A 12107-nucleotide genomic window follows, 5' to 3' on the forward strand; every position below is an offset into this window, starting at 1 on the left:
AGGACTTCCTTGAGCGACTTTTTGACCTCGATCGCCTCAACTCATAATGAGATTTAGATCTCGATTCTTTTAGCCTTTTAGCAGACTTGAAAGACTCTTCCCCCACCGCTAGTTTACCTTGGCATTCCTTAAGAGCTTTGTTCGACATCGCCTGACACGACCCGCACTCGTCGGTGATCAGGACTAAGGCACCAAAGACAGTTGCGGTGAGGATCCATAATGAACATCTTTCTTCCGCATTTGAGACACTTTTTAAAACCCGTCTTGAGTGTTGTCGGGGTGGGGGAAGAAGACATTTCTCGATGAAAAAAACGGACGTGCCGTTTTGAAGCTCGGAAAAACGGAACTGAATCAACGGGCGCGGCTCGAGCCCTTTATACGACGGATGACGACACTCGACGGCGGCCTTCGAGGGACCAAGCTACACGGCCTCGAGCACAGCGCCCTCTGGCGAAAAAGTTTTTCTGAAAGAAGCAGCAAGCTGATGAATATCTAAGATGAGGAATATGTGGGAGGACAATCCATTTGAAATGCATGTTTTAGAAGAGTAAGATACAATTGTAAAGCATTGTATAGTATTTTTATTGTATGAAGGTGAATCAACCTAGGATGTGTTTTGTTTTATGTTGATTGAGATGGCTATCAGAACCTTTGAGCTTGGTCATTTTTTAATAAAAAACCTTTAATAATATACCAATTCAGCATTCTTGCAACTCTTTCAAAACAGAGACCAGTGTCTGCGCTTAAATGGATATATTTGTTGACAATAAATAATATGCACATGTAAATATCCTGAGACAGGTCCTTTCCTCCCAGCTTTAAAGGGAACGCCTAAATGAAAAGTGTTTGCTAAAATGCGACAAGCCCAATAGTAATGAGTTCACATATGCTGTAGGCTTAAGCAGTTTGTCTTGATTTGTAAATCGTTCAACACAGTCTTACAATATGCAACACTATAGCTTCTAGAAGAGAGAAGCTTTTTTCTTAACTCTTAAGACATGTTCAACCAAAAGTAGGAGGCAAAAATATGTGATTCTCTTGCCTCACAAAGTGAAGGAGATGTGCTAGCAGATTTCCTCCATTTGACAAGACAGAAATATGCATGCAACCCTCAAAATGAATTCGAATGTTAGCATCTGGGATGCAGACATTGTCACTCTTCCCACGTGTATGGAGACAATGTGCAGAAGGGCCACTAACTACCCTTTTTGCTTTCTTTCTTCCTGGGACTACAGAAGTGTGAACCACTGTTGTCCCGTATGCATTTCCAATCCTCAAAAGGGGATGAAAGGAAGGGTTACACTTTTTAGAAAAGATACATGGGGCATTTCTGAAATACTGCATGTGGTATTTCAGAAAACAATCTTTGTGATGACTTAAGCGGCCGAGCAGTGGTTAAGTCGTAATACTTGCATGATATTTACTGCATGCAATATTGTTATGAGAAATTCTACACTTCTATGTGTTTTGCCACATCAGGCAGAATAAGAGTGTTTACAAGAATTGGGAGAATAAAGATACATAAGGATGCATGAACAAGGGGGAATAGCTAACACATTAAGTTCCAAAGCATAGAAGGGGCAACTTGTTTTTTGGATTGTTTAAGAAGAACAAGTTACTTACCTCCCACCACCGCTAGTTTACCTTTCCGTTCCTTAAGAGCCTTGTTAGTCATAGCCTGACAAGAACCGCATTCGTCGACCTAATGGTTAGGGCCCAAACACCAGAGGCAAACTCGATGGGGGTCAGTGACCGACATCTTCTTCCTGAACTTTGACATTTCTTAAAACCGGTCTTGGGTGTGGAAGGAGTCGAAGACGAGGACATTTTCGTCGAAAATGGAAGCATCGTTTTTGTCACACATAGCAAAGCTACCGGAAAAACAGAACTGAGGCCAACGGGCGCGGCTCGAGCCCTTTATACTGCGGATGACTTCGACGCTCGACGGCGGCCCTCGAGGGACATCCACACCGCAGCCTCAAGTTAAGCGCCTTCTGGTGAAAAAAAAAATCCAAAGCAGCAAGCTAGAAGATACAAATATCCCGAAGCAGCAAGCTCGAAGATACTAATATCAGGAAAACGTGGGAGGACACAATCCATTCGAAATAGATCATTCACTAGCCCACCAAACTAATAAAAGTGGTGTACAATTCTTACCTCCTGTAGGTCCTCCATTTTGGCTCTTGTGGCACGCTGTTCAGAAAATAATTCTGCTTTGGCAAAGCTCAGTTGCCGCTCCAGCTCCTGCCTCTCCATAAAAGATATACTTCCCTCCAAGTGACGCAGACGGGCCTTTAACTCATCACGCTCAGATAACAATGAGGAAACCTAGGGGTAGAGAAAGTATGGTTGAATAGCCTTTAAAGTGTTTGCATGTCATAATTGAGAGGTTGCTTCTCTATTCAAGAGTGTCGATATTAATCTAATGCCAAAGAAGATAACGAAGAATGGAGTGAGAGGAAGAATGTGGAGTGGAGGATAAAGCAAAAAGAGAGGAAATATGAAAGACTATTAGTGAAGGAAACTGAGAAAGAGACGGGGAGATCATGAAAGAGGGAGGGAGAAAGAGATAATTGAAAGTGTAAAAGTGTGAGAAAAGGGCAACCCAATTTCATCACAAAGAAAATCAATATATACCAACCTAATTATTAATAAACATACACAGCTACCAGTGCATGGGAAACGTTCATAGACAACAGCATCATCACCCCTGGTGCTAGAATTGACATCAGTTGTACATGACCATGATGTATTTATATAGCACATCATGCCAGATTCTTCACACTTCTGTGCACTGTAATAATAGGTGTTATTGCTCAATGCAATGGTACTCAATGTATAAAACTCAACACCGGTGAAGGGCTAAGTCAGCACTGCTGAGCTTCAAACTTGCAAAGTGCACTCTGGCCCCTGAATTCCTCCTGCCACTGTAACCCTTTTTGATTATATGGTCCTGGGTGGCCTATAAGGCTTCCAAGCCAGGGGTGCTTTTTAAGCACCCCATTTTTAGTTTGGGCTTTTAGGTGTCGCTTGTGACACCTATAATAGCCCAAACTATTGCATTCACATACTGATTCCTGTATACATAGGGAGAAGGGCTTCTGAGAGGGGCACCAATGAATGATATTTGAGGAGAGACACACAGTGTATTAGGTGTTTTTTGGTTATGATCTCTCCCATCCCCTGCCTATTGCCATGCTAATCCCTATGGCCAATCCCACCCATTCCTGCCCATCTCTGCCCAAAAGGAACTCTTTAAAGCTCCTTTGGTGGTGGCCATGTTGTGTGCAGCGTGCTGACGTAAGGCGCAGGCAGCTGGACGCATTAAATGCATTAAGCCAGGCTATTCAGGAACATTTCGGCCCGTGTTTACATTAGGTGGAATTGGTAGTCACCAGGTTAAAAGCCAGGAGCTGCTTGCAATGTGTGCCTGCAACCGCTCTTTCAATTGTGACTCCTGCACCATCCTTGTGCTGTGTACGAGCAGGATTCCCCTGCACTACATCTCCCGACTTGCCTGCGCTGTCCCGTTCCAGCTCCCTCATTGCTCTGTGCTTCAAGCATAAAGGCGAGTCTGTGTTCATTCGTGAACATTGCTACTCTGTTGCCACGTTATAGAGCATTCTTTGCAGTTGAATTAATTGACCTCTGTTCATTGAATAGTCATGCTGATGAGACCATTTTTTTCTAGGGAAGGGCCACCAGTTCCCTTTATCATCTAGTCTCCAAAAATCCCCCAACAACCCTCAAAGACACGTTCGCCTTTAATCTGTGTTGTGGTGAACCTAAAGGTAAAACCGCCTTTAATTGGCAGGCAAACACAGCACCAAGAGGGTAAAACACCACCACCAGAAGACCTTATCCACTCTCCCTAGTCTGAACCCAGGTGGATTACCTCAAGCCATATATTCCAGTAAAGGTACGCAAGTACTAGCAATGGGTAGTACTGTGACGAGGAGGCCCTCCACCAATGACATGAAGAAGAGTCAGCAACGTTCTAGTCGTTGCATCGTGGAGAGGACTGACTCGAGGTTAAAAAGAACAAGCATTGGCAATGCCAACAGTTTGGACATTTGACAAAACTGTTGGATTTGCCAATGCTTGTTTTTAACTAAATTAAATGTAATTAATTTAAATTAAATGAAATTAAATAAATTAACAGGACTTCCGTGAAGGGCACACAGAGTGCTTAAAAATCCATTGGCTGAAGGCAGATGTGTAAAAACATTTTTATTATACCAGTATTGGGTTTCCAAATCCAATTAAGTAATACACTCTCAGAATGCTTTGATAAAACATTGGCAGGCAGTGAAGTGCACAGTTTAATGGTAAAGTTTGAATAAAGTGAGCTCACAGAGTTCCCATGAGGAGGTGTTTTGAGCGTGGAGGGGCAAGGCCTGGGTGGGAATGGCACAATTTTTTTTCTTCGATTGCAAAAAGAAAAACAAATACGATTGCTTATATGCTTATATATCGTTTAATGGGGTGTGCCCCGGCTAATGGTGTCTAATGCAACCTTTTCAATCTTGCACGCTTTGGTTTCAGCTTATGCACAGATTTCAGATGGTATTAGGACACTGTAGAATATGGCCTCCAGTGAAATCAAAGCAAAGGTCTCCAAATGCCAAATCAAATCTGTGGTTTCAGGCTGTTACAAAATATTTAGCAACCAGAAAACCTGCAGTGCTCGCCTGCGATGGAACACCCCCAGCACACACACCACACAGCATGGCCCATACCCAAATTTCATTCACGGCTTCTTCATACTGGCATCTCTCGAGGAGGGGACAATTTGCACTGCCTGCAAGCCGGTCAAGTGGCACAGCGAGTAGAGCGCCCACTTTGACACCCGTGCAGAGCCTGTTAACGCAGGTTCGAATCCCGGCGGGGCCAAACTCAGCCTTTCATCCTTCCGAGGTCGATAAATGAGCACCACACACCGTGGGTAATAATAAGCAGCGCTCAGATACCTGAGGGTTTGTAGCGCTATATAAAAGCCTAATTATTATTATTATTTATTATTATATATATGCCCCAGGCTCTGGGCCACGATTGGTGCAGGCGGCTAGGCTTGGACTGCTAGCATTCTGCCCGTTGAACCCATCTTCGGCACCACGGGTCTTCAAACTGTGCTCTGAGCAAGCAATAGAAACCTGCATTTTGAAGATACACCTGTTTTTACAGGTTTTTGGTCAAACAAAACAAAAAAAAGAGTCTGTGTCCCTAAACAGCAAAGTCTTCCTGTTCTGGAAGTTGCTGACCAATCGAATAAATTGTGAATTTCCCTGTAAGTTTTTGGAGCGAAGGAAATAGCACCTTGCCGGGCTGTCAGCGTTGCTGTCCTCTGTTATGTTGTCTGCAGCAGAAAAAGAAAAACAATATACAACATCTAGCATTCCAGCATAACTCGCTTAAGACAGCTTAGAGTGGCAGACAGCAGCAGGCTGGATGCCCCCTTGTTTTGCTCCCATGGGAGTCCCCAAGAGTTCCCCGTCTGCTCCTCCGCATGCCGTCAGGAGAGATCACCTGGTTCCCCTCTTGTCTGCTTCTGTCGCTCCTCTGTCATCGTGGCTGGGGGGGGGGGGGGGGGGGTTGGCAGATGCGAGATGCTCAGCCTAAATCTCTCCGTGCGCACTGTCCTGCAAAGGCTGATTACCAGTGGTTTGCAGGCATGATGCGAGGATATCAAATGTCACTTTCGCTCAGGTGTAACGACTGCCAACGCTGGCTGCCAGATCGCGGCACGTTTATTCACTCCTGGGAATACAATTAGAACGACAGGAGGATTATTACAAAAAATGCAACATCTCCAATGATCGCATGGGGGGTGGGGTGTTGATGCCAGCTTTGAAGCCACCCCCAGTTGTCTATGGGCAGCTGGAAGCTCAGCGTTCTCCCTGACGCCTTGCACGCAAAGCTCAGGGAACCTATCAAGACCTAGGCACCGCATAACCTGCATGGCTTGCTCCATTGCTGAGGAGTATTTGTGTTCCTGTATATATGCCCAAGCACCCTGACCAGGCCAAAGTTGAATGTGGCGCTACCTAAGTCCCACATGACATTATTTTCTTTAGAGAGTTCTGCAACTCCGGAAGATAATTTAATTAAATGATTGCATGCTCATGATGACAACATCATTGTTGAAGATAACCGTGGTGAGAAAGGAGGTTGGAGGGGCGGTCTTGGCTTTTTGGGATTGTTGAGAAAACGGAAAACAATTTGGGGACATTTTGGAGAGCTATATAATTAATATTTTTAAATATAAACAATATTTTCTGTAGACTGCAAAGAACCAGAAGATTTCGGTGTGAAAAAATAGGATGCTTGTTGATATGTAGAACTATACTTTAGACATACAACACCTTACGTGGAATGTCTACAGCATAATCACAGACTCGAGGGGCCATTCCAGGCTGAGCCATAGAATATCCATGTGCGTGGCGCTTTCCCAGAGACCAGTAAAACGTGGGCATCTGGCGCCCCACACTTCCTGCCTGACCAGCATGGAGAGGGACAGGGAGATAATGTCTCCTTTACCTGTTACCCAGCACTCCACGAGTTAAGGGCACTTGGCCCCCTCCGTTGGGGAGGCGGAGCGCTAGCATGACGTGGGAGCGGGGAAGTGGGGGTTTGTGGGTAAGGCGCGTAGGGCGCCAGTTACTAGAGGGAAGAGGAGAAATAAAGAGGTTTATGTTTCACCTCCGTGTGTGCGTCCTTTCTTGTGCCGCGACCCCGGCAACATTGGCGACGAGGCTGCTCCTCGCACACCGGAGTCCTCCAGCGGCAGTCCGCCGCGTCCCGGCTCGCGTGCAGAGAACCACGCGGAGCCTCCTCCTCCTGCTCCTCCTTCTGTGGCACCGGGTGCAGCTACCCACCGGTGCTTGCGCGCGGGCGGCCGCAGACCCGCCGCGTTTCCTCCTCCTCCGCATACAAGGCCGCGGTTGAAAAAAAAAGAAAAAAAAATTTTTTTTTTTTTTTTTTCCTCATTTACTTCAACCGACGCGTGTGAACGGCATCCTCCACGCCAGGCGGCCCCGACTGCCCACGCACGCCAGCAGCTGCTCCAGTCCGTTGTCTAGGACCACGCCAGCGACATCTGTGAGCCACCCCTCACCGCCAGAGGCCCATAGCCGGACCTGCCGCCGCACGTTTGGGTGAGTGCGCTGATACACGCCTGAGTCCCTAGAACCACACACCGCCCGAAGATTCCAGAGGTCTCCTCTCCGGACGACATGAGTGTCCAGGGATCCAATCCTGGGTCCCCGCAGCCTGTGCGCGCAGCAAAATCGATACAGCTGAGGCTGCCCCCGCCATTCACCATGACACCTCAAGCGACAAAAGGTCCCAGGTGGACTGACTGGATGGAAGATTTCCACCATTTTGTGAGGGGGTCCGGCGATGGTGACTCCCCCAACATAAGGGACATCTTTCTCAACCTCGTGGGGGGTGAAATCAAGACCGTAGTAAAAACAATCCCGATGGCAGAACAAGGCACTTTCCCCAACCTGATTAAGGCCCTGGACAAGCTCCTCATCATCGAAGTCAACCGAGACTATGAGAGATATCTGTTCAACAAGTGCACCCAGCTGCCACACGAGACGGTGGATGAGTTCATAACGCGCCTAAGAGTGAAAGGTGCCAACTGCCAGTTCGACGCTTTCTCCCTAGAAGAAGCAATACGGCTGAGAGTGATAGAAGGTTGTCTCTCTCCTGCACTCAAGAAACAACTTTTGAAAAAGCCTCTCACCATCCCCGAAGTGAGCGAACTCGCTCGCATACACGAGAGAGTTGATGCACAAGCCTCATCCATGAGCAACACAAATATCCCCAAACAGGACACCAATGAACTCATAGGCGCCATACAGCCGCCTCGACAAAGCGACAGAGGACCACAACAATACAGAGCACCAGGGGCACCAACCCCGCGCCAGCAAAGACAGTGCTATCGGTGCGGGATGTCCTTCCCACACTCCGGGTCGTGCCCAGCATTATCCCAACGGTGCACGAACTGCGGAAGAGAGGGGCACTTCCACTCTGTATGCAGGGAGGGCATACCATTTCCCCTGATGCGTCCGCAAGCACCCGCCAGAACGCCGTTTCGGCCGCCACCCTCACAATACAATCAACCGAGGCAGTACCAACAAGGGCAAAACCAGAGACGGTATGTCAGAGCAATCGATGAATACCAAATGCAGGGATACTACGTGCAACCAGACCAGGTGGACCAGCCCAGACAGTTCATGGATGAATACGAAAACCCCCCCATGGAACAAAGGCCGGAGACATTCTATCATGAAGATCAAGAAGCAGCCTACAATGCGCCGCATGATCCATATGACCAGGACGAGTTCGTCAATCTCATTCTTGACAACGATGAGGCGCGCAAAGCCCCAAAAATCCCGATCAAGATGGGAAACTACCAATTCCAGTTCATGATCGACTCTGGCGCCACTGTGAACATCATGGGCGAGCAGGACTACGGCAGGATGTCAGACCCACCACAGCTTACCCCGTCACATTCAAGAATCTTCCAGTGGGGCGCTGCTACCCCTCTGCAGACGGTGGGACAATTCGCTCAACGGTTTCTCCTGAATGGACGACAGGTGGACACCACCATCCACGTCATTCGCTCGCTCACCAGGAGTAGATGCCTTATCAGCTACCATACAGCATCCCGCCTGGGTCTGATCGAGATACACGTGAAAGCAGGTGATACCATTAACGCAACCTCAAACAACCCGAAGGACTCAATTAGCACAATAGCATGCGTTCGAAACCAGAACCTAATCACACAAGCCGACATAATGGAAAGATTCCCTAAGCTGTGTACTGGATTGGGAAAACTCAGAGCCCCTCCCATCAAGTTACACATCGACCCGCTGGTACGCCCAGTGCCGCAACACCCCAGACGGGTCGGGTTTCACCTCCAAGAGGCAGTGTCCGAGGCTCTCCAGCAATTACTCTCCGACGGCATCATTGAGCCAGCAACGGGCCCAACCCCATGGGTTTCCCCCCTGGTAGTCGTACCCAAAGAAGGTGGGAAAATCCGTTTATGTGTGGACATGAGGGTGGCCAACACGGCTATCCAGCGGGAGAGACACCCGGGTCCATGCATAGAAGACATGATTGTGCAGTTGAACAATGCCCAGATGTTTTCCAAGCTCGACCTAGTGCAGGGCTATCATCAGCTGGAACTTCACCCTGACTCTCGAGTCATCACAACATTTGCGACACATGATGGCCTATTCCGGTATCGCAGACTGAATTTCGGTATCTCGTCTGCTGCGGAGATCTTTCAGGAAGCCATACGTCAAATTATCAGACCCATCAAGGGTGCTCTGAATTACAGCGACGACATACTTGTGTTCGGCGCCTCCAAGGAGTCCCACGACACAGCGCTGCACGCCACGTGTGAAGCCCTTCAAGCTGCTGGTCTCACGATCAACATCTCCAAGTGCAGATTCAGCAAGACGAAACTTAAATTCTTCGGCCACATCTTCTCCGGAGAAGGGATGATGCCGGATCCCGACAAAGTTGCCACAATCACTGGCCTTGGCGAACCGCTGCAGGTTGCGGACGTCCGCTCTTTCCTTGGCATGGCGGGGTACTGTGCGAGATACATTCCCCACTTCGCCTCCCTCACCGACCCGTTGAGGAGGCTCCTGCAGAAGGAGGCGGTGTTCGAGTGGACTCCCGCATGCCAGCAGGCATTCACTGCCATCAAGCAGGCCCTCACGGAGGCTCACCGACTGGCCTACTTTAACCCCGCATGGCACACCGAGGTGGTGGTGGACGCAAGCCCAGTTGGCCTTGGGGCCATACTAGCTCAAACCAGTGGGGCAGACATCAACCCGAGACATGTGGTCGCTTATGCGAGCAGAGCGCTATCCACGCCAGAGCTGGCTTATTCGCAAGCCGAGAAGGAGAGTTTAGCCGCAGTATGGGCATGTGAACATTTCCACAATTTCCTTATCGGGAAGAAGTTCACGCTGATTACCGACCACCAGGCACTCCTATCTCTGTTCGGGAACCCACACACCAAGATGCCACCAAGGATTGAGCGGTGGGGCATCCGGCTTCAAGAGTACAACTACGACATCATCCATCGCCCCGGAGGTGAGCTGAACCCAGCCGATTATCTGTCACGACACCCTGTGGGACCCCCGCTGACGCGGAAAGGAGATGTGGCCTATGTGCAATATATAGCAGATCGATCGCTACCACCAGCGTTGTCCCTCGAAAGGGTGGCCGCTGCCTCTGCCGCCGACCCGACGACAGCCCTTGCAATCAGTTTGACTCTGACCAGCAAATGGAAGGACCACCACAGGGCAATGCTAGCCCACCCGGGCGTCAACAAACAGGAAATTGAGAGACTGGCCAGAGTGCAGGGTGAACTGGCTGTGAAGGACAACAACATTCTCCTACGAGGCTGCAGGATTGTTATCCCCGCCACACTACGGAACGAGGTGGTCCGCACGGCCCACGAAGGTCACCGAGGGGCGGAGAACACCAAGAAACAGTTGAGATGCTACGTCTGGTTTCCCTTCCTAGATGTGGCGGTCGATGAATGGGTGAAGAACTGCCATGCGTGCCAGTGCACCGCATCAATGGAACGTCCACCCCCGCTGCAACACACACAGATACCAGATCGCCCCTGGGAACGAGTGGCGGTGGACTTCTACGGACCGACTGAAACCGGCGACTACCTTTTGCTGCTAATAGATGAACATTCAAGGTTCCCCATAGTCAAATCGGTCTCCACCACAGCGTTTCCCCAGGTGGCAGAGGTGCTAGAGGAAGTATTCAGCGAGTGGGGGGTTCCCAAAACCATCAAGTCTGACAACGGACCACCATTCTGTGGGCACGAATTTGGAGAACTAGCGATGCATTTGGGTTTCAAGCACATGAAGATAACCCCTCGACACCCGCAAGCAAATGGGATGGCGGAACGCTTCATGGCCTCCATCAAGAAAGCAATACAAAGAGCCAAGGTGGAGGCAGTCCACCCGCATCAAGCACTGTGCCGCCTCCTGAGAGCTTACAGGAATACCCCGCATGAAGTTACGAACAAGACTCCTGCTGAACTAATGTTTCGCTACGAGGTGCGAACCCGCATCCCACGCAACCCGTCAAGTGAAGAACCGCTTGACACTGACATTCTCCAACGCGATGCTGAAGCAAAGGAGAAGGCGAGACGTGACACTGATGCGAGGCGCCACGCTGAAACAAAAGATTTCCAGGTAGGAGACGACGTCCTTGTGCAACAACCAATAACCAGGAAGACAGACCCACGATTTGCCCCAAGTCCCATGAGGGTAGTCGCAGTAAAAGGTACTATGGTGACGGCTGAAGATCAAAATAGAGCCGTCACCAGGAACTGTCAGCAATTTAGACACTATATCAAGAGAGACGGCTCGGAAGAGCCGAGGAGGTCTGTCTCCCCAGAACCTCGCATGCAGAGAGATGACCTGTGGACCCCTCCGGTCGGGGATCCGGGAGGGACGAGACAGGGAGTGAACAATCCACTTGTCCTAGAGGCGACAGCTCAAGATGAGAGGCCCCGACGGGTGATCAAGAAACCGATAAGACTTGTTGAGGAATGTTAAGTTGATGTTAGGATATAATGTCCGGGGGTAGTGTTACCCAGCACTCCACGAGTTAAGGGCACTTGGCCCCCTCCGTTGGGGAGGCGGAGCGCTAGCATGACGTGGGAGCGGGGAAGTGGGGGTTTGTGGGTAAGGCGCGTAGGGCGCCAGTTACTAGAGGGAAGAGGAGAAATAAAGAGGTTTATGTTTCACCTCCGTGTGTGCGTCCTTTCTTGTGCCGCGACCCCGGCAACATTACCCAGCAGTCATTTTATGTGCCTTCCACCCTCCCTGGTGTTCTTCTACTTCACCCATTCGGACTGCCCCCTTGCCGCTGCCGTCGCTATAGCAACCCCTTTTGTTAGCGCCATATAAAGGGGCGTCATACCGTAGGTGCAGGGGGACCTCGCCACAGAGGAGCAACAAGACACAAGCACCTCCCACTCCCGGATTTATTAAAATGTATATTATTAACATCCACTTAAAACACTTTAGTCACCTTTTCCATTGCACATTCGTCAC

General features: G+C 49.4%; 1 protein-coding gene across 1 annotated transcript in view; it reads right to left on the reverse strand.

Annotated features, from left to right (window-relative positions):
* The window catches only part of LOC138492142 (trichohyalin-like), a 782601-nt gene that overhangs the window by 446299 nt on the left and 324195 nt on the right, over positions 1-12107 (reverse strand). The window contains exon 13 of the mRNA XM_069619133.1: positions 2158-2328. Within this exon, the coding sequence (XP_069475234.1) occupies positions 2158-2328 (171 nt within the window). The remainder of the gene's footprint in view (positions 1-2157; positions 2329-12107) is intronic.

Source organism: Ambystoma mexicanum, chromosome 10 (assembly GCF_040938575.1).
Source record: "Ambystoma mexicanum isolate Mex_15411 chromosome 10, UKY_AmexF1_1, whole genome shotgun sequence".
In the NCBI taxonomy this organism is placed as follows: Eukaryota; Metazoa; Chordata; class Amphibia; order Caudata; family Ambystomatidae; genus Ambystoma; species Ambystoma mexicanum.